This window comes from Schistocerca cancellata, chromosome 1, assembly GCF_023864275.1.
Source record: "Schistocerca cancellata isolate TAMUIC-IGC-003103 chromosome 1, iqSchCanc2.1, whole genome shotgun sequence".
Taxonomy (NCBI): Eukaryota; Metazoa; Arthropoda; class Insecta; order Orthoptera; family Acrididae; genus Schistocerca; species Schistocerca cancellata.
This window is the reverse complement of record NC_064626.1, coordinates 346,459,396-346,484,319: the sequence shown is the minus strand read 5'-3', so window position 1 is coordinate 346,484,319 and position 24,924 is coordinate 346,459,396. Positions and strand designations below refer to the sequence as shown.

Below are 24,924 nucleotides of genomic sequence, written 5' to 3'. Positions count from 1 at the left end.
TGGCAGATCAAAACTGTGTGCCCGACCGAGACTCGAACTCGGGACCTTTGCCTTTCGCGGGCAAGTGCTCTACCAACTGAGCTACCAAAGCACGACTCACGCCCGGTACTCACAGCTTTACTTCTGCCAGTACCTCGTCTCCTACCTTCCAAACTTTACAGGAGCTCTCCTGCGAACCTTGCAGAACTAGCACTCCTGAAAGAAAGGATATTGCGGAGACATGGCTTAGCCACAGCCTGGGGGATGTTTCCAGAATGAGATTTTCACTCTGCAGCGGAGTGTGCGCTGAGTACCAGGCGTGAGTCGTGCTTCGGTAGCTCAGTTGGTAGAGCACTTGCCCGCGAAAGGCAAAGGTCCCGAGTTCGAGTCTCGGTCGGGCACACAGTTTTGATCTGCCAGGAAGTTTCATATCAGCGCACACTCCGCTGCAGAGTGAAAATCTCATTCTGGAAACATCCCCCAGGCTGTGGCTAAGCCATGTCTCCGCAATATCCTTTCTTTCAGGAGTGCTAGTTCTGCAAGGTTCGCAGGAGAGCTCCTGTAAAGTTTGGAAGGTAGGAGACGAGGTACTGGCAGAAGTAAAGCTGTGAGTACCGGGCGTGAGTCGTGCTTCGGTAGCTCAGTTGGTAGAGCACTTGCCCGCGAAAGGCAAAGGTCCCGAGTTCGAGTCTCGGTCGGGCACACAGTTTTGATCTGCCAGGAAGTTTCATATCAGCGCACACTCCGCTGCAGAGTGAAAATCTCATTCTGGAAACATCCCCCAGGCTGTGGCTAAGCCATGTCTCCGCAATATCCTTTCTTTCAGGAGTGCTAGTTCTGCAAGGTTCGCAGGAGAGCTCCTGTAAAGTTTGGAAGGTAGGAGACGAGGTACTGGCAGAAGTAAAGCTGTGAGTACCGGGCGTGAGTCGTGCTTCGGTAGCTCAGTTGGTAGAGCACTTGCCCGCGAAAGGCAAAGGTCCCGAGTTCGAGTCTCGGTCGGGCACACAGTTTTGATCTGCCAGGAAGTTTCATATCAGCGCACACTCCGCTGCAGAGTGAAAATCTCATTCTGGAAACATCCCCCAGGCTGTGGCTAAGCCATGTCTCCGCAATATCCTTTCTTTCAGGAGTGCTAGTTCTGCAAGGTTCGCAGGAGAGCTCCTGTAAAGTTTGGAAGGTAGGAGACGAGGTACTGGCAGAAGTAAAGCTGTGAGTACCGGGCGTGAGTCGTGCTTCGGTAGCTCAGTTGGTAGAGCACTTGCCCGCGAAAGGCAAAGGTCCCGAGTTCGAGTCTCGGTCGGGCACACAGTTTTGATCTGCCAGGAAGTTTCATATCAGTGCACACTCCGCTGCAGAGTGAAAATCTCATTCTGGATTTAAACTCTAGTTTACAAAATTAATGTTGGAACTGGGACTAGAGGATCAACTCCCTTTCCTTGATGTGTTAGTTAAGAGAAGACTGGACAGATCGCTGGATCACCAGGGTGTATAGAAAACCTATGCACACTGACCCCTATCTCTATGTGTTGAGCTATCACCATCCATCATACAGAAATTCAGTGCTAAAGACTGGTCCATAAAGCTCAAACAATTCAGACAAGGAGTCTCCCACCAAAGAATTATAACCCGCAGGAATGGTTGCTCAGATAATTGAACTGAATGGGTCATGCACCTAAAATCAAGAATTTCTGAGAAAGAGGTTGAGACACACTGAAAATTGCTTATCAACATTATCCTGGCCCAATATCAGGAAACATTGGTAGACTCATATGGAAACATGGCATCCAGTTGTATTTCATTTCCTTCATCTAAGACAGAAAGTATTCACTATAATGTTAAAGATAATTTTGGTCCCAAAATGACAAGTGTGCATTAAACTTCATGCGAATGTATCGCGTCGTACATGGGGCAGACTATGAGAAACGCCAAGGAAAGATGCAATGAACATTATCAACACACCCAACTAAAGCACCCATGGAAATCAACTATTGCCAAGCACTGACTCAAATATAATCATGAAAGTAAATGTAATGAGAACAGTGTTGAGATGTATACACCAAGTTTCTGGGTCAGCATAATTAAGGAGTCTATTGAAATACAGATATCAAAATACCTAATAAACAGGGACAGAGACTTCAATTTATACAAGGCTTGGGGTCAGCACTTAGTTTATTAAAATCTTGCTGGCCATCACATACACCAGAGATGCAAAACATTGAGGGAATTTGCATTTCATGGAATACCGGTGAGAGCTCTGAAAAGCAAAAGAGCATCAAAGGGCATTGTGGGCACTGCGAATCTAACACAACTGTAAATAGTAGTGTGAAACAACCACTACCTCGCCGTCTGGTTGGAGTCCAGACTGCCAGTAGACAAAACAACAAACCTTGCAGCACCTGAAGATGATGGATGGGCCAGCCATCGAAATACAGTGCAGAAAATGGAAACATCAACTCGATGGAACATTTGGAAGCACACTATTAATAAATTTCACAGAGAATATCTCAGAGATGAATGTAGTGGGTGATATTTATTAAAGTGCCCCTTTAATTTAGTGAAAAACAGCCATTCTGCTTATAAAATGAACATTGCAATAAAATTTTACCAATAATTTCAAATGGAGACCAATGAGAATTTTGTTAACTACTGTGCACTCAAGTGAATTCAGCAAACACAGGCAAAATTCCTCATCCCAAAGTGATGTTTAAGGATTAGTCACTCTTCCACCAACAAAGCATTAATCTTTATATCAGAAAGCACCTTTACCTGATATTCTGGACATGTATTGAATTACCTGTGCTTACCTCTTGGCATTCCTCCACAGAATGCAACAGATTACTACAATGACAATCAGTAACAGACAAGCACCTGAAACACTCCAGAAAGCTATCTGCAGTGGTTCCTTGGGTTCCCACCAAAACTGAAAAATAGGAGAATATATTTCATGACAAGTCTCATGAATCAGCTACAACATAACATTTCAATAAATTCTTACTTGGCTGAAATGTTCCCAAGAGTTTATTAATTAGATGCGTGAGAGAATTATTTGTTATAATTATTATGGTGAATACTATTATAGAAGTTTTTATGCGTCATATTTGTTGTGTCTCATTGATAGCAAACCCATATCTGTTGTAATTGTGTATGTTGTTATGTATGTATGTATGTATGGTCCACATCTCCTCTTAAACCACTCGATCAATTTCAGCCAAACTTAACACATATAACTTACAGTATGGAAAGAACCAGTATGGAAGTAAGAATCATCTATCTCTCACAGGGATGGGGATGTGGGTGTCGGTGAAAATTAAGTGCAGTTGACAACTTGAAAATTTCCAGACTGTATTCATCCAGTATTTGAGAATATGAGCACGTAATGACTTGTAACCAAATTTACACATAATTCCAAGCCTTTAAGAGCCTTTTGAATAATGAAAGGAATAAAGTTTAGTGCTTACTAATTTTTGCTGTTCGTGCAATAAAACTGATGCAGCACATTTTGCAGGCAGTATTCACAGACCACACTAAATCTATTTGCACAAATATATCATTGTATGATGGATGGCACAAAAATGATAGGAAGTCGTAAACTATGATACATGTGAAAAACTGCTGCATGATGTTTTAATTTATTAGTTCTTTGCTACTAACTCTATTTGCAACACATTTTTCACACAGTATCCAAATATACCATTGGACATAACTGCAAAATTTGCAGACTATATCATTGTATGACATATATTGCAGGAGATGTGATGTAAGCATTGAGCTGCATGAAAACAAAACTGCAGAGCGAAATTTGTTAGAGATACAGGTAAATATGTGAACAAGTATGTGTGAAATACGTTAAATATTTGTGAAATACAGGTAACATGTACATATATGGGCAAAGCCACAACTGAAAAGCTTCTCTGTAAACCCTAGATTGATTCATATATTCCTTACTACTTGGAAAGAAATGTTTTTGGGGTAAGAACCAGCAACATCCTATAAGGTTGTGGTGATAACCTGGAGAGTGAAGGGGAAGGGGGGGGGAGAGAAGATGGACACAGATGGGGGGAGGAGGAGATGAACAGAGAAGGAGGGAAGAGGGAATGCACAAAGAAATGGAAGAGGAGGAGAGGGATAGAGTGAGGGGAGAAGAGGAGGTGTACAGAGAGAGAGGAAGACGATTAGAAGGAGGAGGAGCTGGACAGAGAGAAAGAGAGAGGGGGGCGGGGAGGAGAGGAGACAGCCAGAGAATGGTGACAGGAAGAGATGGACAAAGAGAGGGAGAAGAGAAGATGGACAGAGAGGAGATAGAGGAGGGAGGATGAGATGGACTTCCAGAGGTGAGGAAGGGAAGGAGCAGATGGACAGAGAGAGGGAGGAGGAACAGATGGAGAGAGGGGGAGACAGCCAGAAAATGGTGACAGGAAGAGATGGACAAAGAGAGGGAGAAGAGGAGATGGACAGGAGGAGATAGAGGAGGGAGGATGAGATGGACTTCCAGAGGTGAGGAAGGGAAGGAGCAGATGGACAGAGAGAGGGAGGAGGAACAGATGGAGAGGGGGGGGGGGGGAGATAGAGAGAGTGAGGGAGGAGATGGTCAGAGTGTGTGGGAAGGAGGAGGTGGACTAATAGAAGACTGGAATAAACACATATCCAGGCAACACTGGATACTTAACTACTAAACTATAAAATTAAAAGTTCTACTACAATATGGAATGAACAACTGTAACACAGGTGAGAATGGTCCAAAAATAAGATACACTTGAAATAAATGTATGAAAGCCTCATCTCAATAACAACTGGTCATAAAATCACCCATTTCTATCTTAAGATATTTCTTTACAATCAAAAGGCAATTACACATCCTGCAGCCAAGGGATTTAGTGGAAGACAGGCACATTAAAAGGAATGAACTTGTAGCTAAAATTTCAGACAAGGTCCTTCATCACAGCTATTAACATACACACACAAAAACACACAAACACAACTCTACATTACTGTCAATGTCAATCAGGTTGCAGTGCTATGTTAATTTTTACGTAAGGACTTTGAAAGTGTAATTACAAGTCCAACATTCTTATGTACTTGTCTACTGCACATCACATCACTGTCTGCATTCCACACAGGACCTGCCAGTAGCGCATTAAAATTTTTTATTATTGAAATGAATGAACGATTCGGTTAAGAATGATTTTGAAGTAATAGGTTTAACATCAGAAGAGGCACCAAAGTTAGCACTGAATAGGGGATCATGGAGGAACCGTATAAGGGGGGCTATGCTCCAGACTGAACGCTGAAAGGCATAATCAGTCTTAAATGATGATGATGATTGAAATGAATTTTTATTAGACATTTCACTATGCCGCTTTCCAGCTGTTAGTTGCGGATGGCAGTTTTCAAAAAGAATAACTTCCTCTACTTAACATGGCAGATGAATGAAAAAAAAAATGATTGCAGCAGTTGGAGTCATGTACAACTCTCATCAGATTAAAGCTTCTACTCTGTAAGTATGCTGTCTTACACTTGATAGCAAAATTATGTTACCATGATAATATTCTAAGTATACTCATGGAATATATAGGTCAAATTTTAGCTCTGAGCTCCCTTTCAGAGGAATTATGGAAATCTTTAATCATGTCCCAAATAATGACTGAGAGAGAACAAATAGTGAAGTCTAGTGTTAAATTTAGAATTTTGCAGAACTACATTCATTAACAAAGTTACTTTTTTACAAGAATGTGTTTGTTCCTTAAAATCAATAGCCATCATAGGCTTTGCCAGGTTTTCAGAACATTAATACATCCTAGGCATTTAAAACTGCAGCACCAGACAGGATAGCAAATAATGACATTTCAAACAATGGAAAATCCAGGATGGAATGTAACAATATTGAGAAGGAAAGTTGCTACTCACCATATAACAGAGATGCTGAGTCCCAGAGAGGCACAACAAAAAGACTCTCACAATTATAGCTTTCAGCCATTAAGGCCCTCTTCAACAATCGACACATGCACGTGTGCGCATGCGCACGTGCTCACACACACACACATACACACACACACACAAACACACACACACGTCTGTGAAGTCTCAGGCAACTGAAACCACACTGCGAGCAGCAGCACTATTGCATGATGGGAGTAGCTACTGGGTGGGGTAAGGAGGAGGCTGGGGCAGGGAGGGGGAGAGATACTATGGTGGGGGTGACAGACAGTGAAGTGCTGCAGGTTAGACGGAGGGCAAGGGAGAGCTGGGGAGGGGGATGGGGTAGTGACAGGAAAGGAGAGAAATAAAAAGACTGGGTGTGGTGGCGGAATGACAGCTATGTAGTGCTGGAATGAGAACAGGGAAGGGGCTGGATGGGTGAGGACAGTGACTAACAAAGGCTGAAGCTAGGAGGGTTACTGGAACGTAGGATGTGTTGAAGGGAAAGTTCCCACCTGCGCAATTCAGAAAAGCTGTGGTTGGTGGGAAGAATCTATATGGCACAATATGTCAAGCAGCCACTGAAATCAAGAATATCATGTTTGGCAGCATGTTCAGCAACAGGGTGGTCCACTAGTTTCTTGGCCACAGTTTGTCGGTGGCCATTCATGCAGACAAACAGCTTGTTGGTCGTCATGCCTACATAAAACGCAGCACAGTGGTTGCAGCTTAGCTTGTAGATCACATGACTAGTTTCACAGGTAGCCCTGCCTATGATGGGATAGGTGATGTTAGTGACCAGACTGGAGTAGGTGGTGGTGAGAGGATGTATGGGACAGGTTTTGCATCTAGGTCTATTACAGGGATATGAACCATGAGGTGAGGGATTGGGAGCAGAGGTTGTGTAAAGATGGATGAGTATATTGTGTATGTTCGGTGGACATTGGAATACCACTGTGAGAGGGGTGGGAAGGATAGTGGGCAGGACATTTTTCATTTCAGGGCACGATGAGAGATAATCAAAATCCTGGCACAGAATGTAATTCCGTTGTTCCAGTCCTGGGTGGTACTGAGTTATGAGGGGAATGGTCCTCCATCGCCAGACGGTGTGACTGTGGGAGGTGATGGGAGACTGGAAAGATAAGGCACAGGATATTTGTTTTTGTGCAAGGTTGGGAGAATAATTATAGTCAGTGAAGGCTTCTGTGAGACACTCGGTATATTTCAAGAGGGACTGCTCTTTACTGCAGATGGAGCAACCGTGGGTGGCTAAGCTGTACGGAAGGGCCTTCTTGGTATTGAGAGGGTGGCAGCTGTCGGAGTGGAAGTATTGCTGGTGGTTAATAGGTTTGATATGGACAGAGGTACTGATGTAGCCATCTTTGAGGTGGAGGTTGACATCTAGGAAGTTGGCTGGTTGGGTTGATTAGGACCAGGTGAAGCAAATGGGGGAGAAGTTGTTGAGGTTCTGGAGAAATGCGGGCAGGGTGTCCTCACCTTCAGTCCAGATAGCGAAGATGTCATCAATGAATATGAATCAGGTGAGGGGTTTAGGATTCTGGGTGTTTAGAAAGGATTCCTCTAGATGGCCCATGAATAGGTTGACATAGGATGATGCCATGCAGGTGCTCATAGACATACCCTGGATTTGCTTGTAGGTAATGCCTTCAAAGGAGAAGCAATTGTGGATGAGGGTATAGTTGGTCTTTGTGACTAGGAAGGAGGTTGTTGGTTTGGAATCCGTCGGGCGTTGGGAAAGGCAGTGTTCAATAGCAGTAGGGCCATGGGCATTAGGAATGTTAGTGTACAGGGAGATGGCATCAATAGTATTGAGCAGGGCGCCATGTGGTAAAGGGACAGGAACTGTGGAGAGTCAGTGGAGGAAATTGTTGGTATCTTTTATATAGGATGGTAGGTTCCAGATAAAAGGTTGAAGGTGGTGGTCTGTGAGAGTATGAGAGTAGAGATTCTCTCAGAGGGAGTGGGGGTTGAGGGGGGGGGGCACAGTAACTGGCCACAATGGGGTGCCCTGAGTGGTTAGGTTTATGGACTTCAGGAAGCATGTAGAAGGTAGGAGTGCGGGGAGTGGTACCAGTGAGCAGAGAGATGGACTCCAGGAAGCATGTAGAAGGTAGGAGTACGGGGAGTGGTACCAGTGAGCAGAGAGATGGACTCCAGGGAGAGGTTCTGGAATGGGCCTAAGGATTCGAGTAGTGACTGGAAATCCTGCTGGATTACTGGAATGGGGTTTCTGTGGCAAGGTTGTTGGTGGAAGTATCTGACAGCTGGCGGAGTCCTTCCGCCTGGTAATCCTTGCAGTTCAAACAACAGTGGTGGAGCCTTTGTCCACAGGTAGGATTACAAGGTCAGGATCAGTTTTTAGATGGTGGACAGTGCTCTTTCTGTGTATGTAAGGTTAGTTTGCATGTTGAGGGATTTGGGAAATGATGGTGAGGCAAGGTTCAAGATAAGGAATTCTGGAAAGTTAACAGTGGGTTGTTTGGGAGCAGTGGGGGGTGGATCACGGTTGGATGGAGGAGTGAACTGACTTAGTCAATGTTCAATATTGGTCTTTGCGTGAGTCTGTTTGGCAGTGTTGGTGGAAAAAAAGTGTTTCCACTGTAGGGACCATGAGGAAGAGAGAAGGTCTTTAAGTTCTGCATAAATGAATTTGGGAGTGGGGCAAAAGGTGTGACATTTTGTATATTAAGAGTGAACAGTACAATAGGGAGAATGCATGACCAAATTTGTATGTGGTCTCGGAGTACAGAAGGTGCGAAATTTATATCTAGACCTGCCCCCTGTGGCAGTAACAATGACTCTAATCCAACAGGGCATTTAGTCAAACTGAACTGAGATGAAAGGCAGAGTTTTGTCATCCAATACAGCTTCAACTCTGTGTGAGAGTTCATCATTATAATAGCTGGCGATTGATAGCACACTGTTCTCTTGGCAAACCGTGACCTGCTGTTTTCAGAGTAAGTCAGAACAGTACATGCAACAAGTGATCTTATTTTGTTGAAAGATTGTAACATGGAAATCTTATAGACAGGGAACAGCCATAATCCTCAACAAATCAGACATGTAACAGCTGTAGCCCAAATCAAAGGCTATGTGAACCACACCTTGATTATGTTACGTACCCAGTGGCACCATCAAGACTTAAGTGCTGGATTTGTATGTGATTATGAATGCAGACTGGCAACATATGTTCTCCTCAGAGATTCACATACAAATGTGTCCATAGTAAAACTGTACACAGAACTAGGACTCATCTGAAAAGACAATATGGTGCCACTCTTGTGTTTAGTGTTATCATAGGGTGCACCAGTGTTTTTGTGCCTCATTCTGCAGCCATATCAATAGAACTGCAACACAGGTTGCCATGATGTCAGTCCACAGTACTCAAGATGTGGCACTGTGCATGTGGCTACTTGTCTTCCTATGAAAAAGCCCATTTTCTGCTCACAGTACATGATGGGCCTGTACATTCCTTCACAGCCAAGCGAACAATGACCTCTCGGCCCCAAGCGGACAATGACCTCTTGGCCACTAGCTGTGTGGAGCCACTGAGATCCTGCACGGCACTATTTATCGCCTTCCTGTACCCGTCAATTCCATATTTGCATGACAATCATGGGATCCCAACCAACATGAGCAGCAATAGTGTGGAATGATAAACCATAATCTGGATATGCCAAGATCCTGCTGCTGTTAAATTGCAACATATGCTGGTAGACATTTCTTCTTTATATATGATGGATAATATGATCTTTTCACAGTGAGCATTCATATGTGATGTCTGAATGAGAAACTCACTACCCACATTTTCCTAATATACAGAACATATGTGGTGTTGTGACTACCTCCTTTTTGCAGTTCCACTGACTTGCTAATCATTTTATATCAAAGCATATAATAACTTCATGCCAATTTGACATTTGTCATATGCCACACTCAATATATTGCAATTTTAATGCCCAGCAGTGTGCATATTTGTTTTGTGCAGATATAAATGTCAATTACATTTAGTTACTACAGAGTGTATTTACATATAACTTCATTTTGTTATTCACTGACTTTTCTAGAACAAAGTAAAAAAGTTATAATTTGTACCTTAATTGACTTAATAGACTTGACTATTTTTACCAATACATACTTGTGTGACTGACTACTCTATAGAAGCTTTCTGGCAGATTAATCCTAGAATGAATGGGGTGGGTCTCCCAGACACAGGTGGATTTTGTTTTAAAAATATCCACAAGAGCGCACTTCTTATGAGTAAGCCATTCATTGTAGCTTTTAGTGAACATCCCTAGAGGCCACTACTTGTTTCATCATTCCTCTTTGTCAGTCGATTGCTGATGCAGGAATAAACACGATTTGAGTCAAAAAAACCCTAACTGTCTATTTACATCAGCTTTGCCTGCTTATGCATTTTCATTGTTATAGTGTTTGTGACCAATAAAACTGCTTAAAACTGGCTTGTCGAGTCCTCTCAGTGGATAAGAAACTGAAAAACTGTTATTAGAAACTGATAACAGTGGTTTGGATGTAGATTGTAATTTTTGTCCCGAAAGTTATCACGACACAAAAAGTTCTCATGATTGACAGATGGCTGGACAGTGAAGATAACTTTGTTACAGTGAAGATAATTTGGTTATTCCCATCAGAAATGTGAGTACATTCACTAATGCTAATTGAGATTCTCTACTGACTAGAGTAGCTGGTTCAAGTCCATCTTCCAGTGAATCATTACCTTGCTATTTGTCAAGAGATGGATAAACTAAATGGGTAAAAAATGTTCACAACCAAAATGTCCGTACTATATCTCACAATACAATTATGCATTTGTCTGGTGTCAGTGGGGAAGACAGAAATGCTAACACCATTGTCAAGACCAGGGAACTGTTCACTGATGACGATTTGCTTGATTTGATAATAGAGAGCAGAAGTACTTACACAAATCACGTAAAACCTCTTTATAAAAGTAATCCAAATAGTACAATAAACTTGAAAAGTTCAAGGCATTTTTGGGTGTTTTTTATATTTATGGTGCCCTTCCCAGAGACAAAATGAATATAAAAGAATTTTGGGACACTTGTGCCACAGGGACAGAAATCTTCCCTCCAAGTATGTCACTGTGAAGATTTTGCTTTCTTTTGAAATGTGATAGATAAAATAACATTCACACAAGAGAGGAATATAAAAAATTGATGAACTGACCCCTGTACATGATGTTATGGAGAGTTCACAAAAAACTGCTCAAGACATAAGACAATTTGTGAATACCTTACAATGGATGAAATGTTACTGTCTTTTTATGGACATTATTCTTTCAGAATATACATTTATTCCAAACCTGGAAAGTTTGAGGTCATTATATTTATCACGGCAGACACAGAAATACACTGTGTATAAAATTTGGAAGTATGTGTGGGACTACAGTCTGCAGGTTTCTTCTAAGTCAGTAACACAGCTGATGATGTTGTGCTAATACTTGTAGATTGTAGAGTCAGTGAAGAATACTGCACAGGAAGGAATATTACCCTTTAGAATTGGTTTATTGGCTACAAACTTGCTGAAAAACATTTCACAGATAATAAGTTTTCCCACAAAAGGGTTTAACTTTTGGGGACTGTACCAGATGAGATTTAAAAACCTGAGAGCTTGAAGGTGGACGACAGGGTCATATGCGAGACAGAGATTACTACTAAAACATCATGCATGAGTTAATAAGAGTGAAAAGTTAAGTGCCTTGTATGTGACAGATGTGGGTGGAGGTGCAGAAAAGAATATACAAGCCATAAAACAAAAGATGTAGAAAAATAAAATGGAGTGAAGAAAGTAGTAGTTTTCTTTTTACTGCGAAGAATTGCTGAGACAGAAGGAATTAACGTAACTTAAGACCACATGGGTGGTGAGAACCAAGGACATGTTGTATTGCTAGTTCCCATCTGCGGAGTTCTGAGAAACTGGTGTCTGGGGGAAGAATCCAGAAGGCACGTTTGGTGAAACAGGGACCCTGTCATGTTGTACAGCATGCTTTGCAACAGGATATTGTGTGTTGCCCGTATACATCCTCTGCCTATGCCCATTCATCCTGACTAATAACTGTGTGGTATTCATGCTGATGTAAAAAACAGAACAATGTTTACATAACAGCTGGTATATGAACAGATGGCGAAAAATGGACAAGTCAGAAAATGAAAGATGTAGAAAACTAAAATAGAGTGAAGAAAGGAGTAGATACTGTGAAGAAATGCTGAGATAGAAGGAATTAACATAAATTAAGGCCAGGTGGGTGGAGGGCATATGTGGTGAAACAGGCACCGAGGTCATGTCATGTTGTACAGCATGCTATACAACAGGATAATGTGTTTTGCCCATGTATAAGGCCAAACAGTGTTTACATAACAGCTGGTATACAACATGTTGTTTCACAGGTGGCTCTCATTTTGATAGTATATGTTTTGCCAATTCAGAGCTGAAACAGATGTTGGTAGGGGCGTTCATAGGGCAAGTCTTTCAGTGGGGATTGTCACAGCGGTAGGAGCCATAGGGTAGGAAGATGGATGCCGAAGGAGCATAGGGTCTGACAAGGATATTGTGGAGATTGGGATAGCAGTGAAAAGGTATTCTAGATATGGTGGGCAAAATCTCAGACAGGATGGATCTCATTTCAGGGCATGATTTCTCAGAAGTCATGGCCTTGTCAAAGTAGCTGATTATTACACTCAAGACCAGGATAATACTGGGTGATAAGTGATGTGCTCTGAAGTATTTTTTGGAGGGATCAGCAGTACCAGGATTGGATGTGATGGCCCGGGGAAATTTGTTTTTGAACTGGGCTGTTGGGATAATTACATCCAGTGAAGGCTTAAGTGAGAGTGGTGGTGTATTGCTGTAAAGAGTCTGCATCCAAACAAATGTGTTTGCCCTGAATGCCAATGCTGCTTGGGAGGGAATGTTTGAAATGGAAAGGATGGCAACTGTCAAAATGTAAGTATTGTTGTTTGTTAGTAGGTTTGATGTAGATGGAGGTGTGTAGCTGGCCTTTTGTGAGGATGAGATCAACATCTTCGGGTACTTCAGGTACTGCTGATTCCTCCAAAAACAACTTCAGAGCACAGCACCTGACACCCATTATTATGCTGGTCTTGAATGTATTAATCAGCTACTTAGACAAGGCCATGACTTCCTAAAATCATGCCCTGAAATGAGATCCAACCTGTCTTGAGATTTTGCCCACCATACCTAGAATAGCTTTTCGTCATCCTCCAAATCTCCACAATATTCTTTTCAGATCATGTGCTCCTTCTACACCCATCTCACTAGCCTAAGGCTCCTACCCCAGTGACCATACCGGTTGAAAGAATTGCCCTATGTGCGCTCTTACCACTATCTGATTCAGCCCTGTAACTGGCAAAACATATACTATCAAAGGGAGAGCCACCTGTGAAACAACACGTTGTATACCAGCCGTTATGTAAACACTGTTTGGCCTTATACATGGGCAAAACACATTATCCTGTTGTATAGCATGCTGTACAACATGACATGACCTCGGTGCCTGTTTCACCACACGTGCCCTCCACCCACCTGGCCTTAATTTATGTTAATTCCTTCTATCTCAGCATTTCTTCACAGTAACTACTCCTTTTTTCACTCTATTTTAGTTTTCTACATCTTTAATTTTCTGACTTGTCTATTTTTCGCCATCTGCTCTCCCACCTCTGTTACATACAATGCACTTAGCTTTTCACATTTATTAACTCATCCATGATGTTTTAGAAATAATCTCTGTTTTGCATATACTCTGTCTTCTACCTTTAAGCTCTCAGGTTTCCAAATCTCATCCGGTGCATTCCCCAACAATCGTCTTTCCTCCTCATCTTGTCTGGTAAGTCTCCACTGACCTGGGGTTCTGGATGATTTTTCTGATGTACCCCTTTCCCTAAATCACCTCGGACCTTTTCCTTCAACCCCCTTCCTTCTCCTTCAAATGTTCTGTCAGAAGAAGGAGCCACTGGCTCTAAAAGCTTGTAAAAGTTAAACTCTTTTGTGTGTAGATCTCCAGTTGCTTTCTAGTTCACCTTTATCTCTCCCCATATATTTTTATTTTTATTTTCATTTTCATTTCAGCCTCATGTTACACTTTCCACCTTCTAATACCATGTCACCCTCACAACATCCCCATTAAGTTTTATTTACATTCCCTCCGCAAACATGCCTTCACCCTAGCCTGATTACACTCCCATATTCTATTTTCTCAGGCCTGTCTGACATTTGTCATTACCCCCAAAGGCCTCACACTTAAAGTTCCCATCTCTGGCTGCAACCCTTCTTTCCATCAGTCCCTATACCAGTTCCAAACTGAACAATCAATTGCCCTCACCCACCTAATCCTTCTTCACCTACACATCAACTCAGCCAATGAACACACCCGTCAACTCCTATCCTTAATAAAAGTCCTCAATCTTTCCTCTCCCACATCCACACCGGCTGTTCAGAGCATCCTCCTACAGGCCAACCGCAAATTAGAACAGCATGCCACCCTCCACCTTAAAAAACTATCCAATCTCCTGGTTTCCCACCTCCGGAAAGGCAACTCACTCACCCTTCACAACCTTTCCAGCAAACCTCAACCTCCTCTCATTGCACACAAACCAAGTCTCTCCCATCTACTCAATCTCCCACTTCCAGCTCCACTCCCTCCAAAACCTCAAAATTCCAATCAACACAATCTGGAACCATAACACCCTAATTCAGTAGTTAACCTTTCCTCCAAACCTCTCTACCAATCCGAAACCTCTGTCCTGTCCAAAGGCCTCACCTTCAGCCCCACTCCCAGATTCAACCAAACAGCCCTCGTCAGAGATTTACTGTCCTACACTCGTACTCTCTGCTGGAAATATCACTTTGCCACGAAGAAAAATGATCCTAATCCTACTACTAATGATCCAACTCCCCAAGACACTATCCAAATTGAACCCTGCCTAGAACAGTTCCGTCCTCCGTCACAGCGGGACCCACCTCCTCTTCCTCAAAATCACCCCCTCCAAACCTTCCAGGAATTTCTGACTTCTAGCCTTGCCTCTCAATCCTTCATAAAAAACCTTAATCCTACTCCCAACATCACTACTGCTGAAGCCCAAGCCATCCGTGATCTGAAGGCTGACCGTTCCATCGTCATTCTTCCGGCGGACAAGGGTTCCACAACAGTGGTACTTGATCATCGGGAGTATGTGGCTGAGGGACTGTGTCAGCTTTCAGACAACACCACATACAAAGTTAGCCAAGGTAATTCCATTCCTGATGTCCAGGTGGAGCTTCAAGGAATCCTCAGAACCTTAGGCCCCCTACAAAACCTTTCACCTGACTCCATCAACCTCCTGACCCCACCGACACCCCGCACCCCTACCTTCTACCTTCTTCCTAAAATTCACAAACCCAATCATCCCGGCCGCCCCATTGTAGCTGGTTACCAAGCCCCCACAGAACGTATATCTGCCTACGTAGATCAACACCTTCAACCCATTACATGCAGTCTCCCATCCTTCATCAAAGACACCAACCACTTTCTCGAACGCCTGGAATCCTTACCCAGTCTGTTACCCCCGGAAACCAGCCTTGTAACCATTGATGCCACTTCCTTATACACAAATATTCCGCACGTCCAGGGCCTCACTGCGATGGAGCACTTCCTTTCACGCCGATCACCTGCCACCCTACCTAAGACCTCTTTCCTCATTACCTTAGCCAGCTTCATCCTGACCCACAACTTCTTCACTTTTGAAGGCCAGACATACCAACAATTAAAGGGAACAACCATGGGTACCAGGATGACCCCCTCGTACGCCAACCTATTCATGGGTCGCTTAGAGGAAGCCTTCTTGGTTACCCAGGCCTGCAAACCCAAAGTTTGGTACAGATTTATTGATGACATCTTCATGATCTGGACTCACAGTGAAGAAGAACTCCAGAATTTCCTCTCCAACCTCAACTCCTTTGGTTCCATCAGATTCACCTGGTCCTACTCTAAATTCGGGAGGACGACGGTTCAATCCCGTCTCCGGCCATCCTGATTTAGGTTTTCCGTGATTTCCCTAAATCGCTTCAGGCAAATGCCGGGATGGTTCCTTTGAAAGGGCACGGCCGATTTCCTTCTCCATCCTTCCCTCACCCGAGCTTGCACTCCACCTCTAATGACCTCGTTGTCGACAGGACGTTCAACACTAATCTCCTCCTCCCTCCTCCTAAATCCCATGCCACTTTCCTTGATGTTGACCTCCATCTGTCCAATGGCCAGCTTCACACGTCCGTCCACATCAAACCCACCAACAAGCAACAGTACCTCCATTACGACAGCTGCCATCCATTCCACATCAAACGGTCCCTTCCCTACAGCCAAGGTCTTCGTGGCAAACGAATCTGCTCCAGTCCGGAATCCCTAAACCATTACACCAACAACCTGAAAACAGCTTTCGCATCCCGCAACTACCCTCCCGACCTGGTACAGAAGCAAATAACCAGAGCCACTTCCTCATCCTTCAAACCCAGAACCTCCCACAGAAGAACCCCAAAAGTGCCCCACTTGTGACAGGATACTTTCCGGGACTGGATCAGACTCTGAATGTGGCTCTCCAGCAGGGATATGACTTCCTCAAATCCTGCCCTGAAATGAGATCCATCCTTCATGAAATCCTCCCCACTCCACCAAGAGTGTCTTTCCGCTGTCCACCTAACCTTCATAACCTCTTAGTTCATCCCTATGAAATCCCCAAACCACCTTCCCTACCCTCTGGCTCCTACCCTTGTAACCACCCCCGGTGTAAAACCTGTCCCATGCACCCTCCCACCACCACCTACTCCAGTCCTGTAACCCGGAAGGCGTACACGATCAAAGGCAGAGCCATGTGTGAAAGCACCCACGTGATTTACCAACTGACCTACCTACACTGTGAAGCTTTCTATGTGGGAATGACCAACAACAAACTGTCCATTCGCATGAATGGACACAGGCAGACAATGTTTGTTGGTAATGAGGATCACCCTGTGGCTAAACATGCCTTGGTGCACGGCCAGCACATCTTGGCACAGTGTTACACCGTCCTGGTTATCTGGATACTTCCCACTAACACCAACCTGTCAGAACTCCGGAGATGGGAACTTGCCCTTCAGTATATCTTCTCTTCTCGTTATCCGCCAGATCTCAACCTCCGCTAATTTCAAGTTGCCGCCACTCATACCTCACCTGTCTTTCAACAACATCTTTGCCTCTTTACTTCCGCCTCGACTGACATCTCTGCCCAAACTGTTTGCCTTTACAAACGTCTGCTTGTGTCTGTGTATGTGCGGATGAATATGTGTGTGTGTGCGAGTGTATACCTGTCCTTTTTTCCCCCTAAGGTAAGTCTTTCCGCTCCCGGGATTGGAATGACTCCTTACCCTCTCCCTTAAAACCCACATCCTTTCGTCTTTCCCTCTCCTTCCCTCTTTCCTGATGAAGCAACCATTTGTTGCGAAAGCTTGAATTTTGTGTGTATGTTTGTGTTTGTTTGTGTGTCTATCGACCTGCCAGCGCTTTTGTTTGGTAAGTCTCATCATCTTTGTTTTTAGATACATACATATAATAAAATTGATGAAGAAACAGGTAATTTTAAGAAGCAAGAGATGATTATATTCTATAATTCAACAAAGAGTGGAGTGGATGTGGTTGATGAGATGTGTTCATAATACAATGCTGCAAGGAAAACAAGATGTTGTCCATTGCACATGTTTCATGCCACTTTGAACATTGCTGGTATAAATGCGTTTGTAATATACAAAGCAAACACAGGATCGGATATTTCAAGAAGGTTATTTCTCAAGCAACTGGGTTCAGAACTGATAGAACCACACATAGCACAGAGAGCTAACCAGAAGAATCTCCCAAGCTGGCAGCATGGCTATCTAGGATTACCATTGAGAGGGAAGTTGTTCCAGAAGGCAAACAATGTCATCGTTTTCAATGCAAAAACAATAAAACAAAATATTTTTGTATAATCCGTGAAAATGGCTATGCCTGTCTCATTTTGTAATACTGTGTGAAGATTGTGCAGAAAATACAGGGTTATTACAAATGATTGAAGTGATTTCACAGCTCTACAATAACTTTATTATTTGAGATATTTTCACAATGCTTTGCACACACATACAAAAACTCAAAAAGTTTTTTTTTAGGCATTCACAAATGTTTGATATGTGCCCCTTTAGTGATTCGGCAGACATCAAGCCGATAATCAAGTTCCTCCCACACTCGGCGCAGCATGTCCCCATCAATGAGTTCGAAAGCATCATTGATGTGAGCTCGCAGTTCTGGCACATTTCTTGGTAGAGGAGGTTTAAACACTGAATCTTTCACATAACCCCACAGAAAGAAATTGCATGGGGTTAAGTTGGGAGAGCGTGGAGGCCATGACATGAATTGCTGATCATGATCTCCACCACGACCGATCCATCGGTTTTCCAATCTCCTGCTTAAGAAATGCCGAACATCATGATGGAAGTGCGGTGGAGCACCATCCTGTTGAAAGATGAAGTCGGCACTGTCGGTCTCCAGTTGTGGCATGAGCCAATTTTCCAGCATGTCCAGATACACGTGTCCTGTAACGTTTTTTTCACAGAAGAAAAAGGGGTCGTAAACTTTAAACCGCGAGATTGCACAAAACACGTTAACTTTTGGTGAATTGCAAATTTGCTGCACGAATGCGTGAGGATTCTCTACCACCCAGATTCGCACACTGTGTTTGTTCACTTCAGCATTAAGAGAAAATGTTGCTTCATCACTGAAAACAAGTTTCGCACTGAACGCATCCTCTTCCATGAGCTGTTGCAACCGCGCCGAAAATTTAAAGCGTTTGACTTTGTCATCGGGTGTCAGGGCTTGTAGCAATTGTAAACGGTAAGGCTTCGGCTTTAGCCTTTTCCGTAAGATTTTCCAAACCGTCAGCTGTGGTACGTTTAGCTCCCTGCTTGCTTTATTCATCAACTTCCGCGGGCTACGCGTGAAACTTGCCCGCACGCGTTCAACCGTTTCTTCGCTCACTGCAGGTCGACCCGTCAATTTCCCCTTACAGAGGCATCCAGAAGATTTAAACTGCGCATACCATCGCCGAATGGAGTTAGCAGTTGGTGGATCTTTGTTGAACTTCGTCGTGAAGTGTCGTTGCACTGTTATGACTGACTGATGTGAGTGCATTTCAAGCACGACATACGCTTTCTCGGCTCCTGTCGCCATTTTGTCTCACTGCACTCTGGAGCGCTCTGGCGGCAGAAACCTGAAGTGCGGCTTCAGCCGAACAAAACTTTATGAGTTTTTCTATGTATGTGTAGTGTGTCGTGACCATATGTCAATGAATGGAGCTACAGTGAATTTATGAAATTGCTTCAATCATTTGTAATAGCCATGTACAGATCAATAACGTAGTATATTGTAACAAGTGATAATATTTTTTTTTTATTATAGTGTACTACGCACTAGAATACGTATGTGATATTGTGCGTGACACTCCTAAATTCGTAACTTGTACAGAATGAACTTTCAAAAATCCAAAAAACAGGTTTCAAATGTTCAAGAACATTTTTAAATACTGAAAAATCTGGTTTTCAGCTTTTTGGAGGAATACAATTTTACTTTTGAAGAAATGTATGGTAAATTAAATACTAACAAACAGTAAAAGAAGTATTTTTGGTACTCCTAATGAAAATTTATGTCCTACTAATTGTGGAATGTAAATGACACTTTAAAAGAAACTGTATAACAGACTAGCACTCAAATTTAATCAGCCAGGAAGTTTAAAAGCAGTGTCTGCTCCACTGCAGAGTGAATTATTCATTCTGGAGACTAATCTATTGTTTACGATGTTGTTATCCTCATAATATTTGCTGACACTCTTAACACAGTATCATTCTGAAAAATTATCACAATAGGTTTAGCAAATGGTAATTGCTTGCATATCACTCCATTAGTCAGACTAAATAAATAAATAAAAATCCTTGTTCTATCAGCACAAATGCTGACCCATTTCCTGCATAAAAGCGGTTGGCTCTTGAGTAAACTTTTACAGATTTATCACACTTTTCTTGTGTTTCAATGCTGAACAGACTGATAATAGATTTAACATGCATTTTAATAATAATAATAATAAAAATAAAAAAAACAAGCAAAAAAAATCACCTCTGTGTATGGTGGATATGTTGGAAGTAAGCGACCAATAACTGTTGGTAAATAATTAGTCCAGAATGCAGCCTCAGTCTGTCGATAATTGAGCATGATTGTTGAGTTGTACGTCGTATTGAGGTTGAGATACTTCAACTGGCCACTACGAGCCATGTCAAAGTGCAGGCCCAGGATCTGTGTATGTGTTGGGTTCCTGTAAAATAAACCAGAAAACACAAAATTATTTGCAGCTACAATAGAAATATTCTATCTTTAAGAAAACCTGCCCATCCAGCCAGAACAATAAATAAAAGACAGATTCAAATTTAAGTCAAAATTGTCACTCCCAGGTCTCCTCACACATGAAAGAAATGTACAAATTATTCTAAGTGACAATAAAACTACTGTCGACTGGTGATATAAACATGATGCATCAGTTGTGACTAGTTCAGTCAACAGATATTACTACCTACTGCTGCTCCGTCACTGAATAGTAGACATGTTGAGTTGTCAAGAGACATATAAACAAGACTGAAAACTTTGTGGCTTTCAGATGAATCCCTTTTCGAGGTAGAGCACACACACACACTTGTATGCATGAAATATTGCTGGGGAAGGGTGGCTGATGGCTGTGACAGCTGGGAGGAAGAGGCAACAGGTGCACATGCGAGTTCGTACAGGGCATGACGATGATGCTTTGCAGAGCATGGCAGTAATGGTTTGAAGGAATGGACTTGGAAGGGTGATAGAACAGAGGAAGAGGAGGTTGTGATGAAGAGGTCCTATAACAGGATGGTAGTGTGTGTGTGGGGGGGGGGGGGGGGGGGGGCAGGGTGTTAGTGGACATTGAGGCCAGGAGGATTACAAGAACAAAGAATGTGTTGCAAGGACAACTATCATCTGTGTAGTTCCGAGAATCTGAGGTTGGAGGGAAGGCTCCAGATGGTACAGATTGTGAAGCAGCCACTGAAATAGAACATGCTGTGCTATTGTGAAGCAGTCATTCAAATCAATCATGTTATGCTTGGAGCTACTAAATCATATACTTTGCCAGAGCTTATAGGCTTGCCTGCAAATGAGGAACATTCTACCAACAATCCCCCCCCCCCCTTACTAAATTGGTATTCTGCCAGTCATCTTTATGCCACATCCACTCCCAACCGCTTACCATGCAGGCCATAACATTGTGGAAGACTGATGTGTCCAACACACCCACCCATCATGTCCTACTCCAGTCCCCTCCCAGACTTACCCTACCCCATCAGAGGCAGGGCCATGTATGAAAGTAGTCTTTTCATATACTAGCTCTGCTGCAATTTCTGCTCAGCATTTTAAATGGGTATGTCCACTCATCAGCTGTGAAAAGAGTCAAGTGATACATTAACAGGTGAAAACAGCCACTGCTGACTACCTCTTTAAAGTATACTAAGAACAAATTATGACTGGTGTCAATATACACAAACTGATAATTGTAGTAGTTACTTCTATATTATTTGACATATATGAAAGTAATAAAAAAATAACTGCTCCTCCTCCTTCACTACTCAGTTGCTGTTTTCCATGTAATACTTTCAATAAAGCATTTATGTAATTTTACATGGACTACTATCAGCTCTCCATTTATTGACAGTCAGAATATATTCAGAATATATCTAATACAAATATTAACATTACACAAAATTTACATTCTTGATTCCAAGTATTCTGAAAAGTGTAGAAATGTCTGATGATATACACTTTTTGTGTTTGTTTTTAAATATTAAAAGATTTCTGATTTCCTCCCTGAAGTTCACTGGAAACTTGTTGCAGACTTCTGCATTGGAGTATAAAACTCCATTCTGAACCCTAAAGAGATACAGATGGACTGTATGAAATCCTTTTATAATTTCTAGTGTTGTGGTTCTGAATTCCTAAATTTATGATAAACTATTTATTATGAAGCTCCATCTATTTCATTGAAGACAGTTGGATTTAGAAATAAATTATCAATCACTGTTGCACTGTATCCTCTATTTGTTCGGAATATTACTGTGATGGCTAGAACAAAGCTGTACATCAATAAGTCTAGGTGCCCTCAAGCAGAAAGCTTTATCAAAATATCCAAGTAAAATCACTTCCCAGTTACTTCTACTAAAACTTGCTGGTGCGTCTGCTCATTGCTTAATGAAATTTAAAACAGTTCCCATTGGGAGGGCCTATAAACTGTCAGATTAGCTGTGCAACACAGTACTCACTGAGATCTACGACCTGAGACTTTATGCCACTTTTATGTGTAAGTAGTCACTCCTCCTCGCCTCATATAATACGTACAGTAATGTGATAATAACTTGTATCCATACAGGTGCCGGTGAACAGTTTCTGGGACTTCCAGTTGATGTTCAATTATGTGCAGTACATCTGTATAAATACCTTTACATTTATCAGTTTCCGGTATTGTTATGCGAAGCCCCTTATGTTTTGATGGAGAAGTATAAACTGTAGTATGATAGTTACCCTTTGTACCATACAACCTGACATGTTTTGTTTCTCCACTGATTGTTGCAGCAATGTGTGTGTGTGTGTGTGTGTGTGTGTGTGTGTGATATACAATGTACTCATTTAAGACAATTATAAGGTACACATTTGTGTATGAAATACACCTAGTCTAAAAAAGTGCAGTAAAAAAATAAACATAAAAATACAGTTATATCCAGATCAGAGTGCCAAGCAACTGTTGCTGGAGAAGCAGATTGCAGCTCCATGATACCACCTGGTATTGATCTGCTGGGGCACTCATAAGGGATGTGGTCTATGGTATGATTCGGTGCTCCACAGCTGCTCTCTGATGAGCTTTCCATGCCCCATTTGAACAACATGCCTAGGCATCTATCAATGCCTACTCTAAACTGGTTCAGGTGGCTTCATTTTTGATGGGGTACTTCCATTCCCGGAGTTCTCTCTGCTGCTTGTGAAATAATGTCCAAGTTCCTAATTTCTTTATTGTCGGCAACATGCTCAGTCCATTTGGCGATAATGGCACAGTTATCCAACAAATCGTGTCTCTCCAAATAAAGGCAACGAAACCTAAGATGATTTGGTAGAGGAAGGTGTAAAGTTTTCTGGATGGGGTGACAATTTTCCTGGCTGGTTACTTTTAACCACTTCTTTTGAGCCATTCTGCAGAGCTGAGGAGGTGCGATATTGGCTAGGATCTGAAGCCACACAATGGGAGTGCATTTCAATGTGCCTGTTATGAACCTCACTGCTTCATTTAGCTGGACATCAACTTTGTTGGTGTGATGGCTCCTATACCACACTGAAGTGCAGTACTACAGCAGACTAGGTTAGAGCCAGTGCAGCACTTCTCAAAGTGTTCCCATTTGTTCCCCATGAGGTTCCAGCTAGTTTGCTGAAAGATGTTGTTCCTAGACTTTATTTTCTGTACAGTTTTTGTCAGATGTTGCTTATACGTCAATGATTAATCCAGAGTGACTCCTAGGTATGTGGGGCAGGTGTTGTGCCATACTTTTTCTTCGCCAAAGTAAATGAGAAGTTTTTTGTGAGCTAACTTGTTGCTACCATGGAAAGAACTTACTTCTGAGTTTTGACGATTAAGTTTGAGGCACCATTTTGAGTAGTATTTGGGGAAATTCTGTTGTACAATAATCTCTGTAGAAGTTTATGGCACTTGCATAGCAATGCAATGGGCCAATAACTTGATGGACTATCCGCTGGCTTTCCTGGTTTGAGAAGAGCAAGGATTTTGGATTTCCTAAAATCATTAGAGATACCACCACTCTTGACGATCTTGTTGTAGAAATTGAGCAGCCACTGTTTGGCATACCCACCTAGGGTTTTCAAGAACTCAGGGAACACACCATCCAGGTCAGGTGTCTTTCTCACTTTCATTTGTGAGAATGCCCATGATCATTGGGAATCACATGGGAGTGAATGAGCTGTTAGAGTTACTACCTTTTCATTTCCCTGGTAAATATCTTGTTCGAGGACAAATATTTTGAAATTTCCTGTCGGCGATCAGCAATTTTGTTGGGGTTTATGTGATCTGTCTTCTCCGGTGGGGGAGCAGCAGTGCCCAAATGCCTGAGGAGGCTCCACTCCTTCCTACTGGAGCATGTAAAGTTTATTTCTTCTGTAGTCTCTTCTCATCTCTATTCCCTGGTGGAATTTAATAATTCTGTCATTTGGTTTCCACTCAGTGGATCTCCAGTTTCTTCATATCTGTTTAGTAATACTTCCGTATCCAACCTGATATTAATTCTTATGAAAACCCCATGGCATACACATCTTGTATGCCTCTTTCAGGATGGCTACAAATGTCTTACAGGTTCCTACAGTAGGAGAAACATTTTGAGTATTCAATTCGACCTCTTTATGGAACATGTTCAAGCTGCCACTGTGTGTATAGTTATTTTGCAGTTGTGCCTTTTGGAAACATTTATCCTAGAAAAAACCTAGTGAAAATATTGGAATTATAGGGGTTGGACTGTGTATTGGTACTACTGAATGGTTCTGGGAATTAGTCATGCAAGTAACATCTCACTGGAAGCTTTCAGATTTAGATCATACCATGTTTGGTGGGACCACTTGAGGGCAACATATCAGTCACATTACTGTGTGATCTCTCCTCAGTCTGTTGGAAAACTCTTGAAGCTATGCACTTACATGTTCAATGGATCACTTCATACACTGCTTGTCATATCATTCAAAGAGTGGAAAACTCCCAGCAGTGATGTCATTCTCAGTTGCATAATTAAGGTTATGGTTCAAATTTGTTTTCCGCACCCCTGAATAACGATTACATTATCTTCTTTACCAAAATGTTTTCC

The 24,924-nt window shown here is 42.4% G+C and overlaps 1 protein-coding gene across 2 annotated transcripts in view; it reads right to left on the bottom strand.

The window, feature by feature from the left end:
• Positions 1-24,924, bottom strand: part of LOC126173509 (cholinesterase) — a 185,008-nt gene that overhangs the window by 14,146 nt on the left and 145,938 nt on the right. Inside the window, exons 11-12 of one of the 2 annotated variants that reach the window (XM_049920962.1) lie at positions 20,117-20,312; positions 2,774-2,899 (exon numbers count right to left, since the gene is read on the bottom strand). In XM_049920962.1, the coding sequence (XP_049776919.1) occupies positions 2,780-2,899; positions 20,117-20,312 (316 nt within the window). In that variant the 3' untranslated portion in view covers positions 2,774-2,779. The remainder of the gene's footprint in view (positions 1-2,773; positions 2,900-20,116; positions 20,313-24,924) is intronic. The other variant, XM_049920960.1, reaches the window with a different exon arrangement.